Source organism: Argiope bruennichi, chromosome 1, assembly GCF_947563725.1.
Source record: "Argiope bruennichi chromosome 1, qqArgBrue1.1, whole genome shotgun sequence".
NCBI classification, from domain to species: domain Eukaryota; kingdom Metazoa; phylum Arthropoda; class Arachnida; order Araneae; family Araneidae; genus Argiope; species Argiope bruennichi.
In genome coordinates, this window is record NC_079151.1 from 146705536 (window position 1) to 146723563 (window position 18028).

The 18028-nt window shown below is 30.3% G+C and overlaps 2 protein-coding genes across 4 annotated transcripts in view; both read right to left on the minus strand.

Moving 5' to 3' along the window:
• Nucleotides 1–5348, minus strand: part of LOC129963580 (zinc finger CCHC domain-containing protein 24-like) — a 37100-nt gene extending 31752 nt beyond the window's left edge. The window contains exon 1 of one of the 2 annotated variants that reach the window (XM_056078054.1): nt 5155–5348. In XM_056078054.1, the coding sequence (XP_055934029.1) occupies nt 5155–5256 (102 nt within the window). In that variant the 5' untranslated portion in view covers nt 5257–5348. The remainder of the gene's footprint in view (nt 1–5154) is intronic. The other variant, XM_056078045.1, reaches the window with a different exon arrangement.
• Nucleotides 5349–10165: 4817 nt separating this feature from the next.
• The window catches only part of LOC129963564 (microsomal triglyceride transfer protein large subunit-like), a 68076-nt gene continuing 60213 nt past the window's right edge, over nt 10166–18028 (minus strand). The window contains exons 18-19 of one of the 2 annotated variants that reach the window (XM_056078028.1): nt 16884–17054; nt 10166–10510 (exon numbers count right to left, since the gene is read on the minus strand). In XM_056078028.1, coding sequence (XP_055934003.1) covers nt 10363–10510; nt 16884–17054 — 319 coding nt within the window. In that variant the 3' untranslated portion in view covers nt 10166–10362. The remainder of the gene's footprint in view (nt 10511–16883; nt 17055–18028) is intronic. The other variant, XM_056078034.1, reaches the window with a different exon arrangement.

Sequence of the window (18028 nt, forward strand, 5' to 3'; positions counted from 1 at the left end):
CCTAATAACAAAATAACAATGGCTTTTCTTTTTTAGAAAAGCGTTATCACTAAACCACTCCTTACTTTTAACAGCCGTTTTACGAACACTGCATAATTGAATGTTGCATTGTTATTAATGTTAAACAAATATTGAGAAGATTCTTTATCACGATTATTAACTTTTTTTTTCATATTTTTGTCACAATGTCTTTGGTTCTTTATGTTAAAACAATGGTACTACAATCCAGTATTAAATCTTATATCTCAGAAGTTTCAAACGGTTTTATCTTTAAATAAATCTTAATAATCTTAAAACAGGAAGGATTTCATGCGCTATTCTTGAGTTTATTGCGAGCCTATTTCAATTTTTTTATGTAATATTTACCTGAAATTACGTTACTTATGCAGCAACGTTTCTCCCCTACAAATTAAGTGCCTGAGTTGAAAACAAAAAGTTTAGTAGAAAAAATTTACGACTTAGAATGAAATTATGTTTTGAAACTAAAACTACATACATTTAATACATTTTAAATTATATAAAGCATCAAAAACAATGGATATCCATTACTGTAATATACACGTTGCTAAACCTTCGAGTGGTTTTACAATGGTGATATTCAAACTTAAAATGTCACTATTTGAATTTTTCACTTACTGACTAAAATGCTCAGATTAATTCAAAGCTTAATTATTTCACAGGTAAAGAAAAATTAATAAACGTTTTTAAAAACTGTTTTTATTATTATGCAATAAAAAGAAAAGTATTATTTTTAAAAAGAATCACAGGGTGTCAAAAGAAAGGCGTAAGACGCTGACAAAAATATTTTAAGTAAATTAAAATTTTAATTTCATTTCTAATGCATTTTAATTTTCGATTAAGGATCTGCAATTTTCCTTCTTATATATAAGAAATAATATTTGTGGTTTAATTTTCTTATCACAATATTTTCAACATCACATGTTATTACATTTTTTTCTTCCTTCCTGAAATTTTTTAATAAAAGAAATTGATATTTTACTTTCTAACTAGCCGCCTTTGGCGACCAGCCGGTTCCCCAATCTTAATGCATGTTAAAATTTTAATAATTAAATATTTTATGGAACTCCCATTTTAATTGCTTCTTCATTACAATATTTTAAAACTTCAAATTTTAATAGTCATATAATTCACTCATAATATTATAAAGGCCTTCAGCCATAACGTAATCTGTATCTCTCTAATTTTCTGTTAGCTCCCGTAGAATTTATGCTTTAAATTAAAGTGGAAAGGATTAAACTGCAATAAATATAATAATATTTTTTTTATTGAAACGAAGCATTTTTTTTAAATATGAGTACTGAAAACGGAGTCGCTGAGTATTTAAACCTTATGGGCACTAAAAAGTATTTTAGTTAATTTATATAATATCTCAAGAAGTTTTCAACAAAATTTTCTCAGATTCATCATGAACAGATCGATTAACAATGTTTAGTATTAAATGCATCAAACACTAAAAAAATAAACAAAATCGTTTGAAATAATCTGTCGAAAACATATTAAGCCTTCAAAACCAAGTCCGTATCCGTTGAAAATAGTTGTTAACAATCAGAACACAATGCGCATTCGTGAATTTTAAACGCCAATTATGGTATCGCAAATGCGTGAATTTTCTACTCCATTTGGGGTAACGCTATGCAGATTAGAAATTTTTAATTTCCTTTATTCTGTTTTATTTTAATTTAAAAGTATTTCAGAATGAATCTGAAATATCGATTAATTAACAATGTTTAATTTTAAATGCCTCAAACATTAAGAAAATAAACAGAATCCTTTGAAATAATCTGCCGAAAATTTCTTAAGCCTATCCTCTTTAGCGTGGAAAAAAAAAGAACTGAAGCCTTACTTATTTGGCGGTGGGGAAATGAAAAGATTTTTTTGGCGGGAAAGTTAGTTTTTAATTAATAATTAAAATTGTAATTAAAAATTCAAAGAAAGGGACCTCAGGTGCACGTTTCCGAACTCCAAGTTATGCATGTGCCAAATTTGGTAGCTGTAGGTCGAACGGTCTGGTCTGTACAGCGCCAACACACACACACACACATTGAGCTTTATAGAAGTATAGATAAGTGAGTTTTATAACTTTATTGTAATTATTTTTAATTTTCATTTCTTTTATCTATGATAGATTATTATAAGTATTAAGATTCTTGTTATTAATTTTCTCAAACGTTTATAACTTATTTTTAACAGATTTTAAATCAATTAAACAATTAACTGATAATTAATTCTAAAAATATTAAAATAATTCATCCCACCATATATATGTACTTTCTAAATGCAAAGTTCAAAATAGAAGAATGTGAGTGAAAAATCCATTGCAAAATTCTATCTTAATAAGCATGGAACAAAATAAATATAATATATATGAAGTAAAAGAGATGGCTTTCACTTTGGATATTCTAGTTTCACGTTCTTATTATTAGATTCATTACAAAGCATTCATATTCTATAAGATATTTAAAGATGTGAATGCTTTTCGTAAAGAAGTGTGAAATTATTGATCATTAAATCTTAGTTCTTTTATCTAATTACACCAATAACTTCCCCATGAGTTTTGCTTTTATTATGTTAAGACACAAGTTGAAGTATGCACATATGAAAATGTCTCTCCTAAATTTGTGTTCTCTTAAAATTGTTCTTTGAAATTTTATTTTTGATAAAACGATTCATTAAGTATAATCATAACATAATGCGTTTATTTTCAATGATATTTAAACTTTCAAGTAAATTATTATATTGCCTTCCACTGAAGTTTTTCATTTATTTTTAATTGATTACAAGTCCCTAATATGTGCATAGTACTTGCATTCAGACATTAATTCTACCACTGTAACTCAAAATTCGTTATATCGGAGTGGGTCAAATGAGGCCCTGTCGATGTCACAATCAATGCTAATATAAAAAATCCCTTCCCATTCTTCAATTCAACTTCTTTTATTGATTATACGTCAATGAAGAAATTTTTATATCGCAAATATTACAAACAACTGAAATATAAAAGCAAAATGGATGAAAAGAAATCTTAAGGGAAAATAGATTTCACGTTCAAAAAAATGAATACAAACTCTATTTTAAAATAATTCAAATAAAAACAGTAAAATTGTCAAAACTGGTGTAAGAACAGCTAAATGTTCAAATACAAAGTTAGATGGGGTGGTGTTTTATGAATTTGTTAGCAATGACACCGCATTGATTTTGCACAGACACTCATACCCACAAAAATGCACCCAGTTATATTGCACACACACTCATGCACACAAAAGAATGGTCCTACTAGTATTGCATATGCACACAAAAGAATGGTTCCTTTGGTATTGCAAATGCAAAAAAATGTGACGCCATTGATTTGTAAAAAAATTTGAAAAAAGAAAAAAAAACTCTAAAAATACCTAAAATAAAAACATTGAAATTCCACAAAGTTATGGATCCCTAGGCCGACTGCCTAAAAGTCTTAATAATCTGGTCGTGGGGATCTTAATATTTAATAATCCAGCCTTGTCCAAAATCCTTTAACCAATGATCCGCTACAGTCTATGAAGAAAGCAGAAAACAAATTTTCCTCGACATCACAAATCTGCAAAAAGCGCTGGTTTTTTTTATCATTTATCATCGCCTTTCAAATCAAATTGAACAGAATTAAATCAGAACATAATTGTTTAAAAATAAACAACTTTCAGAAAGGAAACCCCATAAGGAATCTCTTTCGCCACCTCGAAGGAGTAATGCAGTAAGTTGCCTGACGTCACGGCTTCAAGTAGTAGGTTGAAGTTCAAGAATGTTCATCTCATTTTCAGTATCCGATTTCGGTTTTGGCGTGTCGCATCACACGAGGACCCGGGCCCGGAAGAAGTATATAAACACGCCGTTCTCTCGTGCTGGCCGTGCGTCCGCCTCATCAAGTGTTTCCGAATTAAGAATGGAGGATAAAGGTATCCATTCTTTGATGGGGGTAACAAGAAGAAAAGAAAGATGTTCATTGTGTTGCTGATCGATGAAGAGCTCTATATTCTAAAAACATTTTTTTTTTCTGGATTTTGGCGCAATATCATAGTTTTCTTTTCTTTCTTTCTTTTTTTTTTTTTTTTCATTGTCTCATACTGAAAAATGGTGTTATATTCAAGTGGAGATGAAGATGCTCCGGATTATAGCCATAGAAGAAAAATGAAACCACAACGATAGTGCATTTCATTTAACAAGACAAAATATGGAAAAAAAAGGAGAGCTATTACGGCATTCACGTTTATATTGATTTTGTTAAAACACTTTTTGATATAGAAAAATTTTTAATTTCTGATAATTTTTTATTTGTCTATCAAGTGAATCTCGAAATCATCTATAATGAGTAAAATTGCCAGAATTTCTGCATATTCATTACTTTGAGACAGAAAATTAAAATAATGTAATGAAATTACAATAGAAATGAATTATAACTTGATATAGCTCATACATAATAAATAAATCTCATATATAATAAAATGGATTCATTGTAGTATTATTAATTCATAAGCTTAAAACCGTCTGAAAGAAGCATGGTATTAAGTTATTAAAAGCAATATTTTACAGATGCATAGCGTGTCATTCCCATAATCTTGCTTACTTTTCTATCTAATAATAATAATTTTTTTTTCTGCATGTGCTTATAATCACTTTGAGTCGGAAGATAACCAAGCATAAGTTGCTTCTTAAATAACAGAGTGAAATTATTTAGTTTTCGAGGTTTATAAAGAGAAACAAGTTTAACATGTCATTTTAGGTGCTTTTCAACAGATTCAGACATTTGAACATTTTCTAAAATGAAAGGATAAAAAGCGCCCAGATATCATGTATTCCTTGCTCTTTGTGAGATGAATATTAAATCAGGGATATCAATAATTTTAAAAAGTAAACATTCTTACATTCGCAAAAACAGGCTATAACATTATATGGCGGCTATTTTTGTTTTTTTAATCTTTAATTTCCATTTTACAATTGCATGGAAGCTGAAATTTACCAAGTAAATCACTTAAACTATTACTCTTTTATTTTGGAAATCAACTTCAGTAGATTTGGATTCATTTTCACGTTTTAAACTCGAACTCAAGTGTAGTCGTCCAATTCGATACATTAAATATTTGAGAAACGAACGGAACACACCTGATCATTGGTCTGGGGCTGGTCTGCTAGCGTAAGGTACACCCAGTTGAGCAACTGCGTCGGCTGATACACTGACGGATCTATGGAAGCCAGCGAAGTCATACCTAATCCTCAGAGAACACATGCACCATCAACACTCCCAGCACTTCTTCCAGATGGAAACTGCGAGCAACTCCTCTCGCCCAATAGCATCCCGAGAGTCAGCACGAGATATAAATACTTCACTCGTCAACAACTTCTTCTGGAGGACTTGCCTGCCGTTATTGCTTTTTTTTTTCATTGCTGGAGCCATTCTATTCGAGTTTTTATTGAAGGGTTTTCACCCTGAGACGCTCTCTGTTCTAATCTTTTTTAAATCAAAAGGCTCTTTTAGTTTTTACGGAACTGCTCGGATGCGGAACTATTTTGGACCGGTAGTAAGCAGCGTTGTTTTGCTTTTGCTATCCGCCATTGCGGCTTGCGGATCTTTTGTGTTACATCTATTATTTTGATTTTGATTACAGCTTTTTTTTAATTTGATTAAAAAGTACTGCAATTATCAGTATTATTACTACATAATCATAAATTAATTTTCTCTTTGCACAAGAAAGGAAATTCTCATTCATGTTCTGTTAGCATAATAATCAATTTTTTCAACAAAGATAAACCTTTTTGTTCTTATAAGGAGAAAGACTTACCAACGGAAAATCATTTAAGTATTTCCATTTCGAATATTTTTTGGGAGAAAATAATGTAATCAAAGTTGAGTAAAATGGGTCGAAGCACTTTATTTCATCTGAAGGCGAGATTATGTTGCGGGGTATGGAAATAAACAGATATTTGCCGCTCCAACATCAAGGCCTGCAGTCCAGGATATTGATATGTGAAATACGAGAAGTATAGGACAAAGCGTTAAAAAATATGCAATTAAAAAGAAACAATTAAATGGATTACTTTTTTAAATCCAAAAAGAGATAACGAAGCATTTTGTTATTCATTTTGCTATACATTAAATTCTCAATTATCTACATTGTGCCCAAAATGTTAGAAATTACAAATATAAAAAACAGCTGTTTAAATATAAAAATAGCTGGGTTTTTTTCCTCTACAGAAAAATAAACCAATTAATTGTAACTCCATTGTTTATTCAGTCATAATTGTATATCTAGACCCTTTACAGTAAATAAAAATTATATAACAGCAAATTCGGTGTCCTCTTATGGACATTTTATGATATCTTTATCAGATTTTTTTCATCCATATAAGTCGTATTAGATGATCATATTCTTTGTAAAGAAAGATGTGGAAAAAAACTCAGTAAAGAAGTTAAATGTTTGAAGCATTGATACTTAATTGTAAGTTTTAATTCAGTTCGTATTTCTTTCCTATTCAAATTTGGAACACAGGACCTGGATGTCAGCTTTACGCAGAGCAAAAGTTTGGAATTGAAAATAAATAACTAAAGAAATCAAAAGCAAAGTTCGAGAAATCCGAGAGATTTTAAATGCAAATGCCCCGCATTCCTCTGCAAGAAGACGAGCGCTCACAGAGAAGACTATTTATCGAATAGATACAATTTTAGCAAAAAAAATTATTGCATTAGTTTACTCACTTCTGCTTTATAGTTTAAATTTAGGTGAGATAGCAGAAAATCAAGAGGATGTATTGTACTATAAGCGGAATCTTTTAAAATTTTACAATCGATATATCTATCAAACTTTAATGCTTGAAAACACTTGGACAAGGAAGACATTAAGAGCAAATAACATAAGGCATTTAATTGAAAATTTTAACAATCACTAATCCAGTTGAAATCGTTGAGTCTCCAAAGACGGCTTGTTTGCAATAAATTTTATTTATTTTCATGAATTACACTGTATTTGGATTTCTAAAAGTTCTAAATAATCCATTCCGAAGATGGATACTAATGATGCTTTATGTGAAATTCTATTATTATTTGCATTTGCATAGTCTCACAAAAGAACACAGTTTGTTGATCATTGTTCCATTAGTTTCTTTGCAATATTTGTTCAGAGGAAGATGAAATTCATAACTTACTCCTATTGATTCTTGTTTCTGACTGTAAATCAATTGTAGACTTTTTAAAGAGTCATTCTTCCTATCGATAATAAATGAGTATAAAATGCAGTGGACAATTCAGATATTCATTTATAATTACCAATATTAAAAAATATGAATCACGTCATTTGCAACTATAAATATCATAAATGTGGATCAATATAGGATTTTTAAAAGGAAGCATAATAAACTAAAGATTGTAGATGGAAGACCCTGTCAGTACCATACTTTAAATTTTATAGAAAAGCAGCGTAAAATAAATTTCCAGCCACTTTTTGACTCTTGTTGTATTTTTCAGATCAGTACTATTTACATAAGGTCCCAATGCCATTTCTTTTTCTCTTTACTTTTCGTAAACATGCATCGTACCTACATTCTTCTATTAATATTCTTATTTATTACGCCGTTTGACTATTCCAAGATAGATTTTCAATATATTGTAATCAGCATAATACACGAAGTGGAACAAAATGATAATGGCTTCATCAAGACACCAACTGCATTCCGCAGGTGACTCACTCATCATAGCACTCAACGTGAGTACACGTCAATCCAAATCTTTGTTTTGGCGCTATTGAAGTGTAATTTCATCTAATAGTAATTAAATTCAATCATGATTCTTTTTTTTTTTTTTTTTGCAAAATTTACTAAGCAACTATTTGTATTGCGTTCGATGAGTACATGCATCATCACTTGGCTTTAAAAAGGAAAACATGTGGGACGTTAAAAAAAATTAATTTCGCACTTAACTGTTAATAGGGTTTGAGATGTGAACCAACACATTTTTCAATTATTTAATTTTGGTATATCCATTTATATCATTTTCTAAGATGAAACCTTAGGGCTAGTTTTTAGGTTGATTTTTTTTATTGTTTACTGCGTTGCATATTTCCAGCCTTATTATTATGGCATATTATTTTATAAAAGTGAAGAGGGCCAGGCATCTTTCGCTTCGATGTGCACTTTTAAAAGGGGTATCTTTATTCGTCTTGGAAAGTAAACATCCCAGTTACTCATTATTGAACTAACACCATAACAATCGAGCTTAATTTGTGAAGAATATGCGTATTAACAAGCAAGTACAGGTGGTAAGAAAATATTTTTGGAAATGTGTAATGACCTATTTAGGGCATACACAAGAAAATATAGAACAGATTGTATCTTTTTACTCTTCCTTTATATTACTTTTTGATTCTCGATATTTTTTTTTAAATTTAAACCAGTGGCAGTGTTCTTTCCTCAAGTGCACTTCAGCCATATGATGTATTTTATGTTCATTTCTGCCGTATAGGGAATCTAAAATGCATTTAGGAATATTGGACTTTGAAGATTGCATCCAAGGTCTACAAATATGGTATAAGAAAACTTCTTTCAACCGATTTTCATGTTTAAACTTACAAGCAGATTGACAGTAAATCGATTCATGGATTTCCCTACAAATATGACACAAGTCGAAAATTCTAGTGAAAAATTTATACTTCGAATTTTATATCGTAAGACCGTTCTATCTTTCAATTATTTAATTCACATTCTTGTTGATAGATATACGAACAAATTTACTTCTGGCGAATTTCGGCGGAAAGTTGAAATACAAAATCTTATACTTAAAGATCGCTTATTCAGAAAATTTTAGAGCCAGTTGTATGACTACCAAGGAAGTATTTTCACCAGCATATAATGTGCTATATGAAAAACCGTAAAAATTATTTATTTTCTTGTTAATGGGTAGTCTGCGCCAATATCGAAGATTCTTTTTCCAGATAGCTTCATAAATGAAGCAAAAATTAATAATTCAATTCTGATTCAAAAAAACTTTACAACAGCGGAACCGTCTTCTTAATAACATTTTTATGCAAGTGTGGCGATCCACCACCTCACATTGCTGGTTGAATTCAAGCTGTCTAAACACGCCACTATGTAATAACTTTATAATTTCAAAGAAAATGGCCGCCGAAATCACCTGATCTTAGTGGCGTGTGAAAGCCTGTGAGGTTTTCGATGTCTAAATACAGATGTCAGATGATATCCGATTTGAAAGACACCATTACTTTTCACATCTGCACAGAACACTTTACGCTGGCCTTCAGAAGACACAGGTTCCAGAATGAAATACGTAAAAATAATAGAGGATTTGTTGGAAATACTTAATGTTTGTTTGTTTATCACTGTAGGGAAACATGTTCTCATTTCTGTTATGTTGTGTTTTGATTTGTTTGTTGACGCAAATTTCAACACATGACATTATTTACTTTTTTTTATGAATCTAAGTTGGAGATTCCTTCATCACCAAATTTTAACAATAATGAGTCCTCTTTTTCTTCATTTATTCCACAACAAATCTGTAAAAAAATTTTAAATATTGGTGTAACACTATTCAAGAAAATTATATGAATTGATTTTCGCAGAGCTCATCATCCTGTTTGTAAAATCAAGTTTTGTTGAAAACTGAAGAACTGGCTCTAGACCTACCTGAGTCAGAGAACTTACTCACAACTCTTTATTTATTCAAGTTTGAAGGAACAAAAAACACAACATTTCATCTTTCCAGCTTTATTGCGGATTTAAGTTCCATCTTTCTGATTTTTTTATCGTGATTAATTAATCTATTATAGTGTGAGATGAAATTTGAAGTGTAATGTGTGTTGGAAATACGAAAGTTTAGAAATACAACGCACTGGTTAAAAGAAGTTTCGCTCTTAGCTATAAACAAACATGAATCCAAGAGAACTTTCTTCGGACTCGGGAATGCTTAAAATATGGAGATCTATCCATTATTCGAGATTCAATTTCCTTCCCCTTTGTACTTCTCTTTATATGCTTCACCCATAAAAAGAACCCACGAAAAGTAAGAAGGAGTATTTATTTTAAGACATTCACTGTCACTTGTATAGCAGTTATAAGAGCAATATTATTAAAAGGACAAGGCTGTAGGCATCGTATTGTTCTAGCAAGCAGTTCAGAATTTCGAAAATTAATTTGTCCCCTCGCTAAACTCCGGAAGGATCGCACATTTTATTCCACATTTCTGCGGATGTGCAAAAGGATGATATAAGTATTTTTCGTTGGATAAAAGGAAACAAAAGAAATTCGCATTTTTCAGGAACATGAAGTTTATTTACACACATTTGGTGGCACTACTGATGGAAATGATTAAGTCTCAGAGTTTAGAGTCTGACACATCTCATCGTTCTTTTCGTTAAAAGCGAACGATCTGCCAGGAATCGAAATAGTCTTCCTCTTTGTCCTTTTCAGTTCGTAGTCTGTTGCTGGAATTTTTACACTTCGGAAAACATCAGATCTAAAAAAAAATGATGTGTTAATGGAACAGCTGTAGCTCTAAAATAATGTCAATGATTATGATTAAGAAAATGAAAAGATATCTAGCTGGTGAAAAGTTCAAATATAGATGGCCTATCGGGAACAGTATTTTTATATACTTGAAAATAATCCTATCTAACTTTCAAATATGAGGTAAAAAAATGAGTACAACTTAAATGTAATATTTAAATTCAGAGTTACTAAACAAGCAAAGTGACAAGACCATAACTCTTATCATGTTCATTATCACTCTAAAATGTGCATCTTTTTAGGTAAAAGAATTGGATTTGAATGGATTGCATTTAGAGATAAATCTATCCTTTTAATGCATTTATATTTAACTTGATTTGTTTCATGATTATAAATAAAGAAAAAAGAAAATGAATCGTAAAATTCTGTTTCTAAGATACCAGAGTTCTAAATTTTGACCCACTTGTGTATGCACGAGAAACCCCTACTTTCTAAACCCAATATAAGTTAATCAATTAATTCAAACTTTGATTTATACAGGGGAAACGAATAGTGAATTTTTAAAAATGATTTCAAAAATCTGCAATATTTATAATGAATTTGAATTCTAAATTAAAAACTGATAAGTAGAAAATAAAAACAAAAAAATTAAATTTTAATGTATAAATAAAGTACACCTGTAAAAAACATTTTACTATTTTATTAATTTTTTACACATTCGAGAATTCATGATATGCATCAAAATTTTCTGTACGTTACCTTTCTCTACAAATGGCTCGTTTCATTATTAATTTGATATATATGTTTTGGTTTTTGGTTTCATTAAATGTTTAAAATTTTATTAAAATTATGTGGTATTAATAATGCTTGATTTAACGACGGCAAAGAATCGTTACTACAGATCAAAGCTATTCTTAATTAACTTCATTTACTTTATTACTAGTCGAATAATGAGTGAAATTTGGAACAAGTTAGGAAGAATTCATTCTCGCATGTAATGCATGCAAAACAAAACTTTTTGCAGAAAATCCCGATTTGCAGATTTTTCTTCTATGTAGTAAGTAAATAAATACTTCACACCAAATTAATATTAATCAAGAATTTTTTTTTTTTGAATTGTTGGATCATTTTAATATGAGAAAAATTGGTATATACTTTTTTAGATTATATTTTGAAAAAAAAAAAAATGTTCGAAAGAAAATTTTTGCGTAACTGAATTTTCATACAATCTTTTAAAACAAAGTTTCCAAATGTACCGATTTGTCAAACAAAAACCACTGCCCCTTGATTTAAATATAACTCTCTAATATTAAATAAAACACTCTGAAGTGTATCACTTTCAATTCTAAATAGCTTTATGAAACCGATGGAAAAGAGCTTTCTATTCATTAAAAAAATTTGTTAAGAAAGTAGGCATCTGAAGAAATTTATAATTTCATGGTGCAAATTGTGAACATTGGGAAAAAAAACTAGGGAATATTATGTCGGAGAAAAAAGGGTTTCCATGTAAGAGTTTTTCACCGTATTCTCGCTAAATTTTTGTTGCTTGAAAAGCAAGTATTTGCAAAATTTAACAAGTGCTCCTGCATACTTTTCCATTTGAAATCAAATAAAGCCTGAGATAAAAATATTGTTACGAATCTGTAACGTTGCTTTCCAATACGGTTAATTCGATCACTGGAAAGATCGTTTTACGATCAGTTCTGTTGGATGCTGATCAGTGATCTCAAGGTTTGGCAACAAACTTGGAGGCCATTTGACGACTTGACGGCGACTTTGGCGAAATCGTATTTAATAACTGTAATCTTCCAGAATTCTGGCGATAGTGCCAAGAGGAACCGAGATATCCTGATCGTTCTAGAACCTTCTCTTCCCGGCTGTGAGAACTATAAAAAGCCGGCAGTCTAAGCTGAAGAAAATCGTGTATAGAGTCGTCAAGAGGTTTAGAGTCGGTTGCATAGTGAGTCAACTGCGAATTAGTTTTGTTAATCCTACGAAGTGCAAGCGTGGAATGGAGCTGGAGCGAATGCTGAGTTGAACGGTGTGCCGAATCCTGAAATTTATTATAGAAGCTACATTGAGTCGTGTATGAAGTAGCCAGTCGTGTAGTAGTGAGTCGGCAGTTGGATACCGCTAAAGCGAGAAGAGAGTGGTGAATTGCAGACGTTTGGAGAGAACGTAGAGAGTAGCAACATAGATTCCCTCCTCCTGCTGATTTCTGTCTGGCCGCTTTGTGTGCTGTTGTTGTTAATACTACCGAATACTACTTGTGGACTACTGTTTGTTATAGTGTGATGCTGTGTATTGCGTGTGCAGGTCTCGGCTGAGTATTTGTTGTCTGTGTATTCGTTTCTTCGTTTAAAATCGTCGTTTGTTACTGAGGCCTGTTGCTTGTGTTACACCATACACCCACTACAAGCAAACCCGTAGATTTTACGGACTTAGTGAAGGAAGTTTCATAACAATATGTTCATCAGTATTATTGTTAAAAGAGTCCATTGATTTTTTTTTAATTAATTGCAAAAATACTTTTTTAAAAACACACTATCATTCTAATCAGTAAACCAGTTCAGTTTATGATATGTGATTGATTTCTGCAAGCATTTCATCCTTTGCATTTGTCGGCATTTTTAGATCCGACAGAATGTAACATTCTTTTATACTCCGTGTTTAATTCTCATTTAAATGTGTTACAGAAAATTCCTTTACTTCCAAACTCGACTTTTTAGAAATAGCGGAATCTTCATGCAAAATTATTTTTGAAATTCGGAATGGAAATAATTTATTCTAAGAAAAGAATTAAAAAAAAAAAGAATTTTATCAAATGATATCCTCAAAATTATAACAGTTTTAATGGGAGGAAAACTCTGATATTTATTCCACTGTCATTTCTTCCACTTTTTATATAAAAAACTAATACTTTATTTTTAAGCTCTGATCTAACATTATTGGACATCCAAAATAAATTAAAAGAACATTTCGTCTATTAATCATCTGGCTAATTGTTTTCTTGCAGAAAATATATCCACGTACGAGAATGTTATCGACTACCTGCCACAAGATAAAACATCACTTCGATATCGATTCATAAAGCACTCGACAACATCTCGAAATTGAGCTCTGAAGCGATCGTTACCATATAATCAACTTGACAGAATGAAAAACTTATAGACTGTAGTAAAACGAAATGAGCTCAAATGTCGATTAATCAAAATTTATTAGCTTGTTTTAAATCTTGTAGACGACCGGATTTTTCAAAGGAAAGAGATCACATTGCTCATACCTGTGTGTTGTCATTAACGTTTAACGTACTGTCATGAAGTGAATCCTTTCTTATAAAAATTAAAAAAGACACAATTTCGCGACCAAATTGTTCGTCCAGATTATTGACTTTTTAAACTGATAAATATTAATTTGAAATACATACATTTAAAAAACTTTACATTATTATTTGAAACATGAATTGGATTAATCAAAACAAATTACAATGCATGTAAATTAAAAAGTACAGAAAAAACGTATTTTTCTGCAATTTGTTTTTTGCAATTTTTTAATGCGGTATATGAATTTCAATGGTGTTGGCACCACTGTAATGTTTTCTATCACTGTACATATGTATGTATACTTCAAGACGCTCTGTTCCTTTGTTTTAAACAGTGTCCCGACGATGCACAATTAATTATTTTCGCTCGACGCGCTACCAGCTTACGCTTCGTATTCCGAGTTTTATTCACGATTCATGGGATTATGGATTCATTTTATAGTGAGATTGAAGGTAAATAAATTATTAATTAACTTTGTTTCTATTTGTATATAGTTATGATTTTTATTTTATTTTTGGACATAAGTATTCCTTTAAAATGAATAATTGTAACCAAAAAACAAATGAAAAGAAAGGCAATTCCATTCGAAACAAAAATTATAATATTAAGTTGATCAGAAGTCCATCTCCGTTTTGGATTAAAACGAGTAGCAGCGAATTATGTAAGCTGCATTTTGTAAACTTCTCCATGTGTATAAAGAGAAATTAAATGTTTTAAAAAATATTCCCATATGCTATTTAAATATTTATTTTGTGTAGATGCACTTGCTCAAGTATCTCGTAAATATTTGACATGTTTTTTAAGTGCGACTTTTTTATGCAGTTCCTAATCGAGGATAAAAAAAAAATTCTGTAGCATATCGTACAAAATTGTTTATTATATGTAAGTATTTATGAAATTTACAAATATTTTTTGTGTGGTTTCTTTTATACGGTTTCTATTTACCTCATAAAATCAGGTTTTACTGTATGTATAAAAGTGATACTGTGAAATAAAAGTAGAAGAGAAAATCCTATTTCGGAATTAATATTCAAAGGAAACCATTTTTTTTAACCTAAATTTTGGCACTTATAAATATTTTGATGGATAAATTTGAATTTCATCGTAATGTTATAAAATGTGTGTTACATTAAAAAATTTATTAAAAAAGAAAATTTTGTAGAGATGAAATTGACATCACTATAAAGATAATGTTTTGGTTTAAAGATAGTGATAAAACCATTTTTCTAAGTTAATGGTTTTGGAAGATATGCTCATCCATTTCCATAGGAAAGTCGTAGCAATTACCCATTTAACAATGATTAAGCCCATTTTCGCTTTCGTTTAAACTTTTTTTGACACATTTTTAAAAAATTTCTTTTACATCCTCTTTTCCGTGAGTGAATATGGTGAGCTCTCTCTAGAGCGTTTCTAATACTAATTAACAGCTTCATCAATGAATGAAGCCTTGAATTAGGAGCATTTCGAAAAAGTGCGATGAGACAATCTGAAACATTTATCTATTGTTTACATTTGAACTGTTGCCATACGACAATAAGTAATAAGAATGATTTATAAGTTACGTTTATGTTTTATACCTATAAAATGTCCAAACCAATCAAATATTATTATTTAGAAGAACAATTGGAACATTATATGGCACTAAAAAAAATTACGTGTGTGTGTGTGTGTGTGTGTGTGTGTGTGTGTGTGTGTGTGTGTGTGTGTGTGTGTGTGTGTGTGTGTGTGTGTGTGTGTGTGTGTGTGTGTGTGTGTGTGTGTGTTTTGAAAATAACATGTACTAACATAGCCTTATTATTTGCCCTTTTGTATTTTGCATTCAATTTTTCTTTCAATGTCATATCATATGCCTTAGAATTAAACCTTTTTTTATACAGCTGAAAACTGTACATTTATTTTTCAATCTATCTCTTGTTTAATTCACAAACTAACATTCTACAAATGCTTCAAACATCCAATTTTGAAATTATGAGTCGGATTTGAAATTAGGATCCTAAAGCTTTCCACTTGCTGTTTGTCAGGTTCTTAAACAGTTTTCAGCACAAAAAAAAGTCACGATTTAAAATATTTCATTTAAATAATTAATTAAATCGAACTTTGTTTCGTTTGACATGAATAAGAATTTTCAGCTTATTTTTATCTTAGCTCTGCAGAGATGGAAGAATAAAAAGCTTAAGACACTTTGGTTCAAGGCATAACTAATAAAAGTTTTTCCAAATGTAACTCAACATTTTTCTAAAAATAAATTTGTTACAACTCTAGAATTTTAAAATAAAGACAAATGAAGCGCTAATCAACGATAAACAAAATTCAATCAAAATTGCTTAGAAAATTTTTATGAAATATTTTAAATTATGGCTCTTTCCTTAACTATTTTTGTTTACTAATATTTAATGTGAATTAAATTTCTTGCAGAGAATTTCGACGTTCAGATTGAAACCATATGGTACACCATTCCCATATTGCTATTCTGTAAGTTATATGAGTTAAACGGGGATCATTTTGTTTTTCTTAGCAAATTAAAGAAGATAAATAAAAGGTCCTAAGATTTTTAAATAATTAAGTAACAAAAATTTAATTAAAAGGTGCCATATGCAATATTTTTTTAGACTCTCATATTCACACATCAGAAATATTTATCTTAAATTGTTTTATTTAAATAAAAAGGATCAATAATATAGGACATTCTTGCTGTGGACAAAATTAATATTTATATGATTCGCACACTTTAAAGTTTATTTTAGATTACTTATATTAGCGTCCCATTTTAAAGCACCACTAGTTGTATTTTGGGGCGGTTCTCATAATTTTGAACCGCATCAAATGATGTGGGCAACACCTGAGCTTCCACCCCCTCTGCAAACTTCCACGCCACACCAGCAGGAGGACGTTTGGCCTCAACGGACGTAGCTTGCACCAGACTCACTTACACAATGGTTTTTCGGTGGAATCGGGTCTCGAACCTGAAACCTTCCGGTTCCAAAACCGAGACTTTATCACCAGACTACCGCGGCCCCACACACTTTAAAAAGTAGCAACAGTGAACGATCTGTAGCTTACTTAACGGTAACATCAGGGTGCTCCATCTGCAAACAGGTGGTGAAGGGACTTTCGTAAAAATCCAAGTCCACTTTGAAATCGATGCCGGATTCTCCGGAAAACTGTATCGTTCCTTGCGTCACAACGAAACCGGCATCAAGCGTCACGACACCTCGTACGAGTAGCGAAGCACTGAAAGATAAAAAATTCAACAGTATAAAAATTTAAGGATTGTGAAATTGCACAAGAGCAACCTCTTGTGACATTTTCTGGTAATATAGAAATGACGTCTAATAAAATAATTAGTATTTTTAAATAAATATGTCTAAAAAGTTTTTGAAACGCTTTGTTTGAATTTTGACAACACAATTCTAAGAAACATTATTAACATTCTCTTTAAAGCACCTATTGATATAAATACTCGGAACTTCCAATTAGATTTTATTTTAATTTTTACTTTTAATTATTTACCTAATGTGATACTTATTAATCTATTATATAAATGGAAATTGAGGAACTGTAAGATGATTGCATCTATTAAATTCATTCATTCAAATCAAAATGGTAAAAATAACTTTGTTTTCGTTTTAAAGGCATTTCCTTAAAGTGTCATATATTTGCATTAAAAAGTGTTTCTTTTTAAATTCAGTTAATTTTATTAAAGACAATAGATTATTATACCTTAATTTTATTCTTTGTGTACTCATTTACCTTTCAATTTATAGAAAAAAACTTCAGATTTCTATTTATTTATTATTCTATACATTATCGGTCGGGAAAGATAGTGTGTAAAAAGATGGAGAAATTTGCTAAACATTCCAACTGCATTTTTCATAAAATTCTTGAAACATTCTGACGGATCAATTTGGAAGGCTTTAAGATTCTTCTACAAAATATTATTGTTTTCTATTTTAATAGTACAAAATTCAGAGTTTGTTATTTTTGCAAATCGAGTTAAAAAAGTATAGTTAAAAGTAAAGTTAAGAGTATAGTTAAAAAAGTGAAATAGCATATTATATCGAACCAAATAGATTTAAACAACTTTATTTTATTTTTAACTTGAAAACAGAAAGTAAATACAGTATAAACTTAGATAAAACTTAATTCATGAAAAACTTAATTCATTTAAACAAGTACCCGAAATTTAAATTAGTATGCATATAATG